The sequence below is a fragment of the Caretta caretta genome, chromosome 6, assembly GCF_965140235.1.
Source record: "Caretta caretta isolate rCarCar2 chromosome 6, rCarCar1.hap1, whole genome shotgun sequence".
In the NCBI taxonomy this organism is placed as follows: Eukaryota; Metazoa; Chordata; order Testudines; family Cheloniidae; genus Caretta; species Caretta caretta.
In genome coordinates, this window is record NC_134211.1 from 108772255 (window position 1) to 108787434 (window position 15180).

The 15180-nt window shown below is 40.2% G+C and overlaps 1 protein-coding gene across 12 annotated transcripts in view; it reads right to left on the reverse strand.

The window, feature by feature from the left end:
* BEGAIN (brain enriched guanylate kinase associated) overlaps positions 1–15180 on the reverse strand; it is a 260116-nt gene that overhangs the window by 193034 nt on the left and 51902 nt on the right. For 10 of the 12 annotated variants that reach the window (XM_048855775.2, XM_048855769.2, XM_048855776.2 and 7 more), the window contains one exon: positions 738–766. In XM_048855775.2, coding sequence (XP_048711732.1) covers positions 738–751 — 14 coding nt within the window. In that variant the 5' untranslated portion in view covers positions 752–766. Of the gene's footprint in view, positions 1–737; positions 1050–15180 lie in introns of those variants that run through there. The other 2 variants (XM_048855768.2, XM_048855774.2) reach the window with 2 other exon arrangements.

Sequence of the window (15180 nt, forward strand, 5' to 3'; positions counted from 1 at the left end):
TAATCAATAGTTAAGCATTTCCATATATCGGTTGATATGGTTTGTGGATTGTATTTAGCAGACTGTATTTGATTAAAAATGGCTACAATTCATGCTCTTTTTTCTTTGCAACATGTACAAAAGCAATATCCCCCCCAAAGCAGGCTTACACTCAGACATGAGATGGGGCTACTTATGTATTTATAAAAGCCATCTCCCTTTGCTTAAAGCAGAGAGCTGTGCTCAGAAACTGTACAGTATAGCAACATTTGAAACACAGAAGACACCAGATTTATCTGGGTAGTCAAGAAATGAAATGAACACCACTATTACAGCATTACACAGAAACAAACCACAGTAATTAGATGCTTTGAATTCAAGCCTATGTTTTCTTTAGATTTTTCATAAATTATTGATCCACCTTTCTCATGAAAACAGAATGGCATACTTTTGCAGTAAATGGACAAGTGACTACAACATTTATATAATCAAATATACTCTGCATCTGATAATGAAAACATGTTTGTGTGTAGAATACCCCTTCTGAATTAACATGTCTGCAAAACAAATTTACTAGCCAAACCACATTCACTTCCTATTGTCTCTAAACCACGGCTCTCTTCTGCCACATTATCATGCAATCCAATATTTCACACCCATCATATTAAGCAAAATATTTTTTCAAGACCCTATATCACCTATTGTGCAATAGAATATTTCTTGACTATAATGAGATGTACATAAACTGTCTGACTTACCTTATTTTCTCCATTTCTGTTGCAGAGGCCTACAAGAAATCAAATAATAGGAGCAAATGAATAAAGGAAAACATTCACTGTGCAGATTTATGCATAGTTTAGGCTTTCCAAATGGCTTTTGACAAGTGTCTACAAAGCATCAGAAAGCGAACCCCGCAACTGCATTAGCAGAAAATAACGTGGACGGATTAACTCAGATATAATGCAGCACGCTGCAGAAACACTGTATACCCAGGAGCCATAGGCAACAGAATGACTCAGTTGTAGCGCTGAGGCAGAAAATGAAAAAGCAAGTAACAGGTTACTGTGCCTATTGGATTTCATAGGAAAAAGTTGAAATGCAGAGCTAGTCTGTGCATGGTAAGCACTATGGAAGGATTCTGCTGGCTGTTGAAATCAAGTGATTTAATCTTACGCTAATTTGAGTTCAATTAATCTGTTTCACAGATATCTTGCCAGATGGAATGGCCACAAGCATAGTATCCTTAGCAGGAGTTTTTGGGTAATCAAATTAGTTTTTCCAAGTAATATTCTGTCTTTACAATTAGCAGCTCCGTACATGTATCTTGGACATTAACCCTTTCATACCTGCTGATAACGCCTTTGATTGCCATTTACCATATTTCTAGCACAGAATTCTATTAACCCTTTGATTTCTCTGTACCATAGCTGTAGCATATAACCTGTTTGTTAACGCTTTGATTCCTGCTAACCATATCTGTAGCCTTGAACCATATAAAAATGTGATTCATGCTTACTACATCAGTAGCCTATAATTTCATTAACCCTTTTGATTTCTGTGTACAATATATATGCTCTAGGACATTGTTAACCCTTTGACTCCTGTTTATTCATAGCATAGAATCTCATTAACCTCTGATTTCTTTTATTATCTATAGCATAGAATGTCATTAGCCCTCTGGTTTTCTAGTCATCATTATCTAGTATTAGACCCTCAATAACTGCTTTGAATCCTGCTTGCCATACCAATAGCACTGAACCTCATTAACCCTTTGGGCTCATGTTTATTGTAGCTAGGGAATGAAAACTCAGAGCAGTTCTGCAATCCTAAGGTTCTGAGATTAATTTTACTTAAATTTCAGTATCCTAAAATTTCACACTGAAAGCATTACCTATTAATCATGAGTTCTATAAACATTACTGAGTAACCGTTGTATTAAATATAAAATGGGTAAATGCAAATGTAACGGTTAAATGGATTTACTTGTGAAATAGCCAGGAAAACATTCAAAGTGGCAAACTGTTGGTTACTCTGTGTTACTCCCCCCTCCCACTCATATACTTTTGATTTGCCCATTACATGAAGCCATTAGTCATGTCCATGGATACATAATAATCTCTGATGAAATGTATGAAGAATCATAGCGAATCCAGTGATTCATTCTTGACTATATCCTGGTGTACAAGATGCCAGCTGCAGGAAAAGCCCTTTCTAGCTAAATTCTCATGGATGTAATGCACATAATGCAATCACAGCATGTTTCCTGGAAGCCTGGGACAGTCAGTGGTAAATCCCAGATTGTGAGATTAAAAAATTACCTTGGGGTCCAGAATTGCTTTTTTGTAATCATATCTTATTAATAGCCCTATGATTTTTCAGTTTGCAAGAACTGGGTAGTTTAAGTGGCACTGGTTTAAAGATTAACCTCTGGAGTTTTTCTTTGGGTGTGGAATGCTGGTGTATGGGGTGGTGTCATATGGGGTATCACTTGATTTCCCACACCACTACCTCAAAAGAAGACCCTGCAGACAAGGGAGACTGGACGCAGCTCCTTTCAGGGCTATTCAGTGCTGCTGTGAGTGTGAGCTGGAAGGGTCACTGCATGCCACCAGGGGCTGAGTTCATTCCTTCCATTATGCTTCTAGTTTTTGCCGGCATCAGAGGAAAATGACTGACCTTCAGACACTTGTCTGGTACTTTGTTTTCTAGTTTTATTCAAGAGGCTGGGGGGATGGTTTGTGTAGTTTAAAATGAAGGACTGAAAATAAAGAGTTCTGGGCTCTCTTTCTGGCTGTGCTACTGAGCTAATGTGTGAATTTAGGTGAGAGACTTACTTACTTTGTTGTGTCCCAGTTTCCCTCATCTGTAAAGTGGGAATAATTACATTACATTTAGAACATAAGAGCATCCATACTGGGTCAGACCAAAGGTCCATCTAGCCCAGTATCCTGTCTTCCGACTGTCCAATGCCAGGTGCCCCAGAGGGAATGAACAAAACAGGTAATGATCAAGTGATTCATCCCCTGTCGTCCATTCCCAGCTTCTGGCTAACAGAGGCTAGGGACACATCCCTGCCCATCGTGGCTAATAGCTGATGGACCTATCCTCCATGATCTTTAGTTCTTTTTTGAACCCTGTTATAGTCTTGGTCTTCACAACATCCTGGCAAAGAGTTCCACAGACTGACTGCGTTGTGTGGGAAAAATACTTCCTTTTGTTTTTTAAACCTTCTGCCTATTAACTTTATTTGGTGACCCCTAGTTCTTGTGTTATGAGAAGGACTAAATAATACTTCCTTATTTACTTTCTCCACACCAGTCGTCATGATTTTATAGACTTCAATCATATCCCCTCTTAGTTGTCTCTTTTCCAAGCTGAAAAGTCACAGTCTTATTAATCTCTCCTTATATGGAGGTTGTTCCATACGCCTTATAGTTTTTGTTGCCCTTTTCTGAACCTTTTCCAATTCCAATATACCTTTTTTGAGATGAAGCAACCACATCTGCACACAGTATTCAAGATGTGGGCGTACCATGGGTTTATATATTTCTGTCTTTTTACCTATCCCTTTCTTAATGATTCCCAACATTCTGTTTGCTTTTTTGACTGCCGCTGCACACTGAGTGGATGTTGTCAGAGAACTATCCACAATGACTCCAAGATCTCTTTCTTGAATGGTAACTGCTAATTTAGCCCCCATCATTTTATACATATAGTTGAGATTGTTTTCCTCTGTGCATTGCTTTGCATTTATCAACGTTGAATTTCATCTGCCATTTTGTTGCCACCTCACTATTTACCCCCCTTTTCCAGATCATTTATGAATATGTTGAATAGGGCTGGGCACAGTACAGACCCATGGGGGAACACTAGTGTTTACCTCTCTGCTTTCTGAAAACTGACCATTTATTCCGACCCTTTGTTTCCTATCTTTTAACCAGTTACCAATCCATGAGAGGACCTTTTCTCCTGTGACAGCTTACTTACTATCCCCTAAGGCTTAATCTGATACTTCTGTGAGCCAGATTTGAGATGCTCAGACGGAAGGGAACAGAAAAAGCACCAAGTATGTATGTATGTATGTATTTATTACGATGGATTTCAAATTACATAGTAAACTTTGTGAATTCATGTCCCCTCGTGTATTTGTATAATGTCAACCACAACTGGCCCTGATACTGACTCCTGGAGCTGTGGTTGCTACCACATTACTACTGGTGAGAATAGTAGTCATCATTTAAATCCAAATGGTTGAAAAGCTTTTATGCATGGAAATTAGGGCGGGTTGCTGCAGACCTTCCATGTTAGCAAGGAGGTTTGTATTAGAAGGTCAATAACAAAGATGACGTTTAGGTTAGACTATTGCAATGTCCTCTGCATGGAGCTAAACATTAAATTGATTGGCAAGTTAGAACTGATGCAGAATATGGTTGCCCCCAAAGGAGCCTGATAGAGAACACACAACACCTATGTTTAGGGACCTGCACTGGTTATCTGTGAGTGCCTGTGAGGTAGGTTTTAAGATGTTGGTTTTCAGTTAGAAGGCCTGAGTCCTCAGCATTGCAATGCCTAACTTCTAGGCACCTAGGAAATCACAGGAATAAAATCGCGATACAAAAAGCCTGATTTAGGTGCCTAAACTCCTACAATAAATGGCGACTAAGAATGGGAGATCCACAAAAGGCAGCACACTCGGTGTGGAAACTGCCCAACTAGCCAATGGGCGATGTGGACCACACAGCTGGGTGCTAAACCCCAGCCCCTCACAGAGTTGGGTGTCTGTCTCTGCTTGCAAATCCAGAGCTGGGAACCCCTCTATTGTAGTCAGGCAGCTTAGGGTGTATGTAGGTGTGTACGTTCCGCATTGGTGCCACTGCAATCTACAACAATACTGCTGGGCTGCCGCCTAACCCTGTAGGTGCCTAAACTCACTTGGCACCTACATTTTCACTGTCAAAGTTCCCTAGGTGCCTAAATTTCTGCCTCTGGGCATGCATGCTGCAGCCTCATTCTAGGCATCTGGACACCTTATCTCCTGCCTAAGCTCCAGAGCGATCTAGGTAGGCGAATGCCTATCTCACCCAGTTTCCACGCTATGTATCCGATGAAGTGAGCTGTAGCTCACGAAAGCTCATGCTCAAATAAATTGGTTAGTCTCTAAGGTGCCACAAGTACTCCTTTTCTTTTTGCGAAGACAGACTAACACAGCTGTTACTCTGAAACCTATCTCACCCATGTTGCTCAGAAGCTGCCTAGCAGGGTCCCTGCCAGATTTTGAAGTAGGAGGAGGTGCCCACCTTATTACTTCATGGCTAGATCACTCACCTGTGAGGCCTACATTCAATTCCCTCCTCAAGCAGAGGGCCATTTTGGGCCACCTTTTCATCTGAATGTGGCATCTCACTATAGGACTGGGAGAGGAGGAGAAGTGGGGAGGAGGAGATATTCTCTTTTGGGTGGGAGAGAGGGATAATATAGGGCATAATTCAACACCCACTGAAGTCCATGGGGGAAAAACTCCCTTTCCAATTTAAGGGACATAAGATCACGGATATAGTCTGAGTTGCTGCCTGAGTGACAAGAGCACAACGCTGGGGGGAAGAGGGAGAGAAGCTCCCTTAAATGGGCCAGTATTTGTCTGATGATTTTTTTCCTTTTTGTTGTTGTTGTTTGTTGAGGAGGACACTGGATTTTATTTCTGTGGTGGCGAGAGTAGTAAACAAGGTGCCACTGACAGACCTTCCTGGCACATCATCTGTTAGGATGTTAAACCTGTGGGCGACTATCAATTTAGTTTCAGCATTTCCATTGTGCCCATAGTCGGAATAAAGATTTAGAGAAGCCAGTGTAGCCTTATTTTTAGTTTTGTTTCTATGGGGCATTAGTGTCACAAGGTTTAACCCTATCTGATTATAGACGGTCTGTGTATTGTGTATATATCAATTTCCAGAGAATTATCTATTCAGACTACAAAGTACCATTCAAAATGTCCTCAGGACTAGACTGAACTTTAATCCATGTTAATTTTAATAGAACCAGATGAAGTATACAGTTGCATTTGATTGGTCTCACCATACTGAATGCAATGGATGAATCTGTACCACAGAAAAAGTATTCCCATGAGATTTTCAAGGGAAAATATTAAGATAATTCAGCTTTTAAGTGTGATATTTTGGGCACATCCAACAAGAATTGATTTCTTCATCTCTTTGTGAGCTAGGAGATATCACATTGTATAAGAATTCTTTGCCACCAAAAGTTTATTTCTGTTATGACTGAATAATTTAAGGATCGAATTCCTCTCCTGAGAGAAAACCGAGGATATCTGAAGCTTTCCTCTTGAAACTTGGGAAGGGCTAGGAATTCCCTCAGCATCATAAGGTAAAAATGAATTTCCAGTATAATTCTCACTTCATAAACCTTTCTGTCTTCCAAACCAAGTACCTCAAATCTATATGAGTGTCAAAGCAATCCGAAGGGAGATCATCAATATTTTTCAAATGTAACCTACGGTTCTCCCCCTGAATACCTAGAAAACCTGTAACATTTTCAGGTTGTTTTAGCACACAATGTTCTCAGGCTTTTTGTCTTGCTTTCTTACTGGGACATCGTCTAGACGGGATAAATTGGCCCCCGAGCACTCTCCTGTCGACCCCTGAACTCCACCGCCTACGAGAAGCGCAGGCGGAGTCGACTGGGGAGTGGCAGCAGTCGACTCTCCGCGGCGAAGACACCACGGTAAGTCAATCTAAGTACATCCACTTCAGCTACGTTATTCACGTAGCTGAAGTTACGTAACTTAGATCAATTTCCCTCTTCCCCCTCCACCCCCCCAAGTGTAGACCAGGGCTTTAAGTCTCAGGGCCAGATCATCAGCAGGTATATATCAATATAGCTCCTGTGAAGTTGAGCTTTGCTGATCTATGCCAGCTGAGGGTCTGCTCAGTGGTGACTCAATCCTTGTTACACTGTACTCTCACTTTTCCTCATTGCTTTCAATCTGGGTTATTACTGAGCAGATCCTCAGCTGGTGTAAATTGTGCTCCATTGACTTCAGTTAAACTATATGCCAATTTATGCTAGCTGAGGATCTGCCCCTGTGTTTCTGGTTTTACTTAGCAAACAATCCAGGGAAACCTGCACAAGAGGCAACCCATATTAGACAATCAGCAAATAGTGCCCTCTTAGGAGGCCACTTTAGGGGCCCCAAAGGTTTTGAGTACAATTATGCTTCACCTTATAAGCAGACCATCTCAGTTAATCAGCTTTTATACATGCTGTACACTCTCTTCCCAAACTCAGACTTCATCTGTGCTGTATTTGCCTCCTCTGGCTTGTTAATCATTTATTATTTGGATTACACTAGCACCAAGAGGGCCCAGTTGAGACTGGTGCCCCACTGTGCTAGGAGGTGTACAAACATCGAGTAAGAGGTATTTCCTTCCCTGAAGAGCTTGTAATCTAAAATGTAACCACAAACAGATGTACACTTACACTGTTTTCACTTTCTTTACCATGCTGGGATACAACAACAGAGCTTGCATTTGGTTTGTTTACTGTCATTCAGTGTCCTCCTATGCTCCAGGACTACAAAAGGCTAAAATCAAAAGGTGTAACAGCATTACATATCCCAGTCACCATTCTACAGTGCATTTACAGCAAGCTTGGTTTCAGATTGACCCCACAAGGTACAATGCATCTGAAAATATTGTGAGTAGATGCCAAGGAGGAAGAAGGAAATGAAATCAAATAGACACTTGAAGTACTTATCTCTTAAGCTAGTACTTGACATTATTTACCTACGTTGCTAATATAGTTGTGTGGTTGTATATAATATATACATTGTTAACCCAGAAGTGAAGTCTATAATTACATCAAGGTATTTCAGCACAGCAGTTTAAAACATTTTAAAAGTTTGCATTTGTCAGAAGGTGTACAAAGAGGTGTCTGAGAAGTGACTAGGAAGTAACTATGGCATTGCAAGTACCACTGTGCAGTAACTCTTGGCAGATATTGACTTTATGGATGGCCATTATAATATCCTCTGTGAGCAAAGTCTGAGTGAAGCATAGCAACATATGAGTCCTAAGATCGCTGAAATAAACTCATTTATGTACATGTACATATATATGATTACATACTGGAGATGAATATAATGGAATAACTTATTTTCCCTATTTGTAGATAGCACTACAAAAATTCTGAACCCTATATTCTTAAATTCTTGGCTAATACGAAGTGTACATTTTCTTATTTATCTATAAGTGTACTCACATCATAGTATTGTTATGGCATGAGTCACTATGTGCTGCTGTTGAACATAGTCTAAAAAATTATTTTTCTTAGCACATGAACACAGTTCAGTCTTTGAAGAAATATTTGTATTGTTTTGTAATGTTTGTTTTGGGGGGAAGCTGTGGCAAGCAGCAAGAGAATTTGTTTTTTGACTTAAATTCCTAATCAGAATCCGTTCTCAAGGCAAAGTAGCTTCCAGGGAACTGTGCAGCGGTGTTTTAGCTGAGATTCCTGGAAGAGGGGGATTGCCTGTGGGCTATTTGTGACCCACCTGTTCAAGGACTAGTGTTTATAGTGCAGTATAAACAACTTGCACTCATAATATATCTGGATGCTGTGTCACTGATGTCTCCTCTAAAAGGAATCTGACGTGCAAGGACGCAACACCTGCTGTCGCACAGCATAGGGGTAACAATATGCATTTGATTCACATTCTCTTTATCCCAGTCCCAACCAACATTTATCATACTTCAAAGCCACGCCAATGATGCTGTGCTTATTTCTGGAGCAGTGGGTGCTCTATTTAATTAAAAAGCCATTGGCCTGTGATACACCATTTGGTTTGTTCCTGCAATTGTTTTAAGAAAAAACCTTACCTAACAGATGAAAGAATGAGATCAGAGATTTAATATTAAGGAGATCTTTGATCTTCTTCGTCCAATCAGTCTCTGCTGGTGGTGGTGTGTTTTGTTTGGTTTTTTGTTTGTTTGTTTAGATATGCTCTAGTTCAAAAGGAATCATTTTGGGGAAGTACTAGAGCCTGCGTTTGTATGGGAAATTAGACTAGACAATCATAATGGGCCCTTCTGGCCCTGGAATCTACAAAGGGAACAGCATTATAGTCCAGACACTATGGAAGAGATTTGAAACAAAAAACCTCTCCAATTCTGCAATTAACTGGGAGGCAGAAGTGCTAGGTTACCTTAATTAAGGGAAATGGTTCAAATTACCTCTCTGGCAAATGTGTTGGTAGCATGAGGTAAAAAACAGAGGATCAAATTCCTAGAAGTGCTGTCAATTGATGCCAGCACTGTTTTCACTTGTAGAAGTCAATTCTCTTATGTATATGGTTGCCTGCGAAAGCCGGGGACTGGACTCAATAACCCAGAAGTCCCTTCCAGTCCTGTGTCCCTCTGTTTTGTACATGTAATCCCCATTAACATTAAAGAGAGTAGATGTGTGCAAAAAGGAGAGAACAGGCTGGTTGTTCATTAAGATGGTTAATATGATATTTGTAGTCTTAAAACTATGTGAGTAACATCCAGTGTTAAAACTTGAAACTTCAAAACTCATTTGGAGGCTTTATAGCAAGACTAGGTCTGCCTGGTTCTATTTTGGACTCTGCCACTGACTAACAATTTGAATGTGTGTAACCACACTGGCCCCAGTTCAGCATACCACCCCTATTTAGAAAAACTTTAAACCTATTCAAATCAATGGGACTTAAGCAGGTGCTTCGTTCTGCAAGCATGTGGGCTTCTGTGCCTTGGTATACTCAGTTGTAAAATAGGTTTTAATAATACCCACCTCAGTGGGTCGTTGATGCTCATAAGACCCATTAACTAAAGTTTGTAAAGTGTCTTTCCCTACCCACTTGAAGGTGCCTGGATGCCTAGGGAACATACAGCTACTTATAGGACTCCATTGCTGTAGTGTCTGAGCACCTCACAATCTTTACAGTATTGTTCCTCACTACACTCCTGCGAGGTAGGGAAGTGCTCTTATTCCCATTTTACAGATGGGGAGCTGTGGCACAGAGAGGCTAAGTGACTTGCCCAGGGTCATACAGGAAGCCTGTAGCAGAGAAGGGACATGAAGCTAGGTCTCCCAAATCTTAAACTAGTGTCTTGATCACCGGACCATCCTTTCTCTTCATCTCACTTTAGGTAGGCTGTGCAAGTGAGAGATGGTCTTCCTGCCCTCTTCCCCATGCACTCTCTCTCAAGGGTCAGCCACAATCTAGCCCTAATGTTCTAGTAAATAATGTGCTATCTGTTTAGAATGCACAAAAGTCTGAAACCCGCACACGTTAATTACCAAGGATTTTTGGTCTTTTGCAAAACTGCAAGGCTAGTCATTGAGTCCTGTAGTGTCTTTGTGAAATGTTTGAGTAAGGTGAGCTCTGTGCTGGACTTAGATGGTATCTTAATTACTACAAGGTCATAAGAGGTCTTTTCTCTTCATATTCAGTATGTTCTGCATCAATGTTCTTCAGTGGTGCTTTTTTCCTGTAAGTTTAAAGGAGTCTGTTCTTACTCTTACACTCGAGTTGTTAAGTTTTATTGTGGATACATGAAATCAGACTCTGGAGATTCCTTTGTCAAAAAGGAAGCTGTATTGTTAAAATTACATCTGGTTTCTCACACATGTCACGTTTCTCAGGAACATTTAGCCAGTATTATCTAGCAGTTTCACTTGCCTGTCTTTCCTTATGCACCGCTATTTTTGGATAGTTTTGATCCAGTTAGATTTAAATAGTCTAGTTTTCAAGGCAAGAAAAAGAAGATGATTAAGGTTGAATTTGTCAATGATTCAGCCATGCTTGTTGTCACTAATGCTATTCACAGTCCCCACAGTGGGGGACAGATTGCACATTCAGAATGGGGGACACAGCTGTAGTATAATAGTTGTATTGTACTATGGGATTTGAGAACTAAATATATATCCAATATAATTATAAACCAGCCAGGATCATTAACTGTTTGAGAGGCATTGTCAAGTGAGTTTCTCTGAATACTGTGAGGAAAATCTTGCCTCCTTTGCAGTCAGTGACAAAATTCCCATTGACTTCAATGGGGTCAGGATTTTATCTCATATCACATTTTTCATTCAGCTTCAGAGTTTTTTGCATCTAACAAGCATAAAACTACATGAGTAACTTAAAATAAGCACAGTAACTTAAGATAAGCACAGTATCCAGGGCCCAATCCAAAGCCTAAAGATAGGAAGTCAATGGAAAGACTGACCTCATTGGGTTTTGGATGGTGTGAAATCATAGAATATCAGGTTTGGAAGGGACCTCAGGAGGTCATCTAGTCCAACCCCCTGCTCAAAGCAGGACCAATCCCCAACTAAATCATCCCAGCCAGGGCTTTGTCAAGCCTGACCTTAAAAACTTCTAAGGAAGGAGATTATGTTGAGAAATCAAAAAGTCTAACTCCTAGAGTAATAAAAGCTCTTTTATGCCTTTCTGGTCCATGTGGAACAAAGAACCTTCACCACTGCCTTCCTTCTTTGGTGGTCTCCTGCAGCAGTCCTAGCTTCTTCCTGGGTCATTTTGATAGTTTTCAAATATGCTTTTATTGTGCATTTCCATGTCATTCTTGGTCTTATTGCCTCTTGCCCTCAGGGTTCCAGTCTAATCGTTGTCTTATTATGTTGTTCAGATCTTTCCTCCATACATGTCCAAGCCATCCCCATTTTCGTTCTGTAATTCTCTGTCCTATCAGTTTCTGTTTTGTCCTCCTCCAAAATTCTTCATTTGTGATTTTTTTTCTGGACATCTGATATTGAGGATTTGTCTAAGGCAGCTGTTTATGAGAACATAGAGTTTAGATAGTAAGGTCTTAATAAGTCTCCAAGTTTCAGTGCCATATAGTAAGACCGACTTTACAATGGAGTTAAATATTCAAAACTTTGTTTGGAGGGCAAGATTTCTGTTTCTCCAGATTGGCTTTAGAGTTGCGAAGGCATGTCTGGCTTTCACTATTCTGGTTTTAATATCTTCATCCGTTCCCTCTGTTGTACTTACAATGCTGCCAAGATAAGTGAACTATCAGACCTCTTTCACGCCAGTCCCAGATAGTGTTCTTGGTGGGTCTTGTTGGTGTGTTGATTCTCACTGTTTTAGTTTTCTTGGTGTTGATTTTTTCCATCCTGGAGATCATTTGTTTTAGCTTGGATGTCTCTCTGGGTATGGGATAGCATGATGACGTCACCTGCAAAGTCAAGATCCTCAGACTTCTCTGTGGAAGGCCATTGTATGCCCTTTGGTTGTTCTGTACTCTCTCTCTCTCTCTCTCTCATTATCCAATCTATTACCAGTAAACAGATCATGGGTGACATAAGATGTTGTCTGACACTGTAGTAGCATCAAATGGCTTAGTCAGTTCACTGTTATGTATTACTTGGCATGTTTATATTTTCATAGAAGCACTGAATGATGTTCACAAATGTAGGAGTGATTTCATGCAGTGTAACAACTTCCATAAAACTGTTCTATCCCCTGTATCAGAGGCTTTTTGGAAATATATAAAATTCATATAAAGCTATTGGTTAGACAGTCATGTGATGATACGTAGGGTTAGTATTTGATCTATGCATGATTTCTCATGTCTGAACCCTACCTGTTCTTGTCATAGCCTTGAATCTATCACTTTCTTTTTGTCTAGAATAATATGTATAAATATGTTACTTGGGATAGGCAGCAATTGAATGCCCCTCCAGTTTTTACACTGACAAAGGTTGTCTTTCTTTGGCAGCTTCACTATGACGCTTTTCCTTCTTCCCATATCTTTTGTAAGAGACCTATCAAATGTCTACTTAAGTTTGCTTTAAGAACCTCCACTGAAATATTATCTGGATCTTTCCAGACTCCTAGAGAAATAAAAGCTCTATGTCCCTTATTAGATAAAGAACGCATTATCTACATCATTAACATATAGGCCTCCAAAGTAGTCCTAAAGTCACAGTACAGCACATAGGCACATGCATAACTTTTGAGCACATGAGTTGTGCCACTGAAGTTAATGGGTTCTCATGTTTAGCACAATTTGTCGGAGTCACAAAGAACACATCATCATCAGAAACCTAGCATCAAATCTTAAACATGAATTCTGAGGGGAAAAAAAATCTTTGTGATTAAGGGAACCAGGTAATAGAAAGCTCTGATTTCGAAGGCATTTGACTCCACTACTTCAGCAAAGCTAAAAAATAGGAAACATGGTCAGTTAGAGCACAGAGCTCCATAATGGCAACTGAAAACATTTCAGTGGCATTAGTCTGCATATGCTAGGACCTGTATCTGCATGGAAAGAAATGCATTTACTGCCTTGGTGGTAATAACTAGCGAGGCACATTGAATCTTGCAATGAGCTCTGTGTGGGTGAACCCCCTGCAGGATCAGGGCCATGGTATGTAACATGGGATTTGATATTGCAATTCTGATGCAGGTGAAACTCTCATTGAAGCCAGTTGCACCTAGCTGACTTCAGTGGGACTCTGTCTCCATGAGTACTGCAGAATCCAGCTCAATATGCTTAAACAAAGCTTGCTCCGCCTCGCTAAATCAAGTATCAGTGAACAAACAAATAATAGTCAAGTATGGACCATTTAAAGAATGTAAACAAATATGCACTTGGTGAAATTAAACGAATCTGGCATTTGTAGAATGCCTGTTTGTTAAAGTTACTCTTCTAGTTCTGCCAGACTGGAGTCTAATTTTTTTTGCCAGGGTATTATATGCAACCTGGAAGATTTACAGGATTGAAGTAACAGTCTCCTAGCAACAACATGTCCTCTGACTCTCTTCTTTGATAACCATTAAAATATATGTTAATGGCACTAGATATTACAAAATGAAATGTTGAGTTCCATAACTAATGAAATGAAGAATTTTGATTTACATCTTCAGTTCAGAATAACAATGCATTGGGCTGGAATGACAACATGGTTACTAAGATACCTCCATGTAGTTTATATTGCCAGCAATTTGCTTAGTTACTCATTACTGGGTCCCAATACTGCAAACACTTAGGCACCTAAGTACACACATGAGGAGCCCCATTGAACTTGGCAAGACTACTCATGTGTTTAAGTGTTTGGAGAATTAGGGTCTTAATGTCTGCACGTTGGCTTGTATGCATTCTAAACCTCCCCCCCCCACCCCACCTCTCTTAATAGGAAATCCTTTTTTGACAACCTGAGAACAGGGAGTCAAAGAATTTAAATCCTAATGGCAAAATTCTGTGCTCAGATCCTCATGGGAAATTTTGACTGATATAATGCTCTCCCCTGGAATTCACAGGAGTGCCTCAACCCTATGAAGTGCAGTATATCACTCAAAATGCAGCTATGAGATCAGGAGTGCAGAAAAGAAGGAACAGACATGTTAACTGAAAAAAAAAATCTGCCAACTAAGTCAGTCTATACAGGGAGCAGCTACAGTAGCTTGCCAGTAGATTTCAAAAGGGGTGCACAGATGTAAGCCAGCACAGAATGCAGGACTCTGCATTTAGGGTAGGATCAAAAGAGCATGATGAATTACTGTTTTTAATAGGGTGAAGCAAGAAGGCCCATGACTCCAGAGAGTACTGGTCAAAATGTTTTGAAATCAAAGATTGACACCCCTCCCAAAAAAGAGGGGGGGAGAAAGGAGTGGGGAAGTTTTCTTCATAAAAACTTCAGCAAAGATTTTTCTTCTGTATTTTGACCATCTATTTCTAACTGAGGAGCCCAGACAAGGAAGTATTGAAAGGAAGAAACAAAAGAAAATAAGGTTTTCATAAGTGTAGATTTTAGAAAAATTGATTATTCCTGTGGAAAAGGGCTACAGAACTTAAAATAAAATATCTGCTATAGAATTGTATAGGAGGTTTCCAAAAATTATTCAAAAGGTACCACAGAGAGGAAGGATGGTCCAGGTCTAGGCAATAGCTGATCGCCATATTTGGGGTCGGGAAGGAATTTTCCTCCAGGGCAGATTGGAAGAGGCCCTGAAGGTTTTGTGTCTTCCTCCATAGCATGGGGCACGGGTCACTTGCTTGAGGATTCTCTGCTCCTTGAAGTCTTTAAACCATGATTTGAAGACTTCAATAGCTCAGACATAGGTGAGAGGTTTATCGCAGGAGTGGGTGGGTGAGATTCTGTGGCCTGCGTTGTGCAGGTCGTCAGACTAGATGATCATAA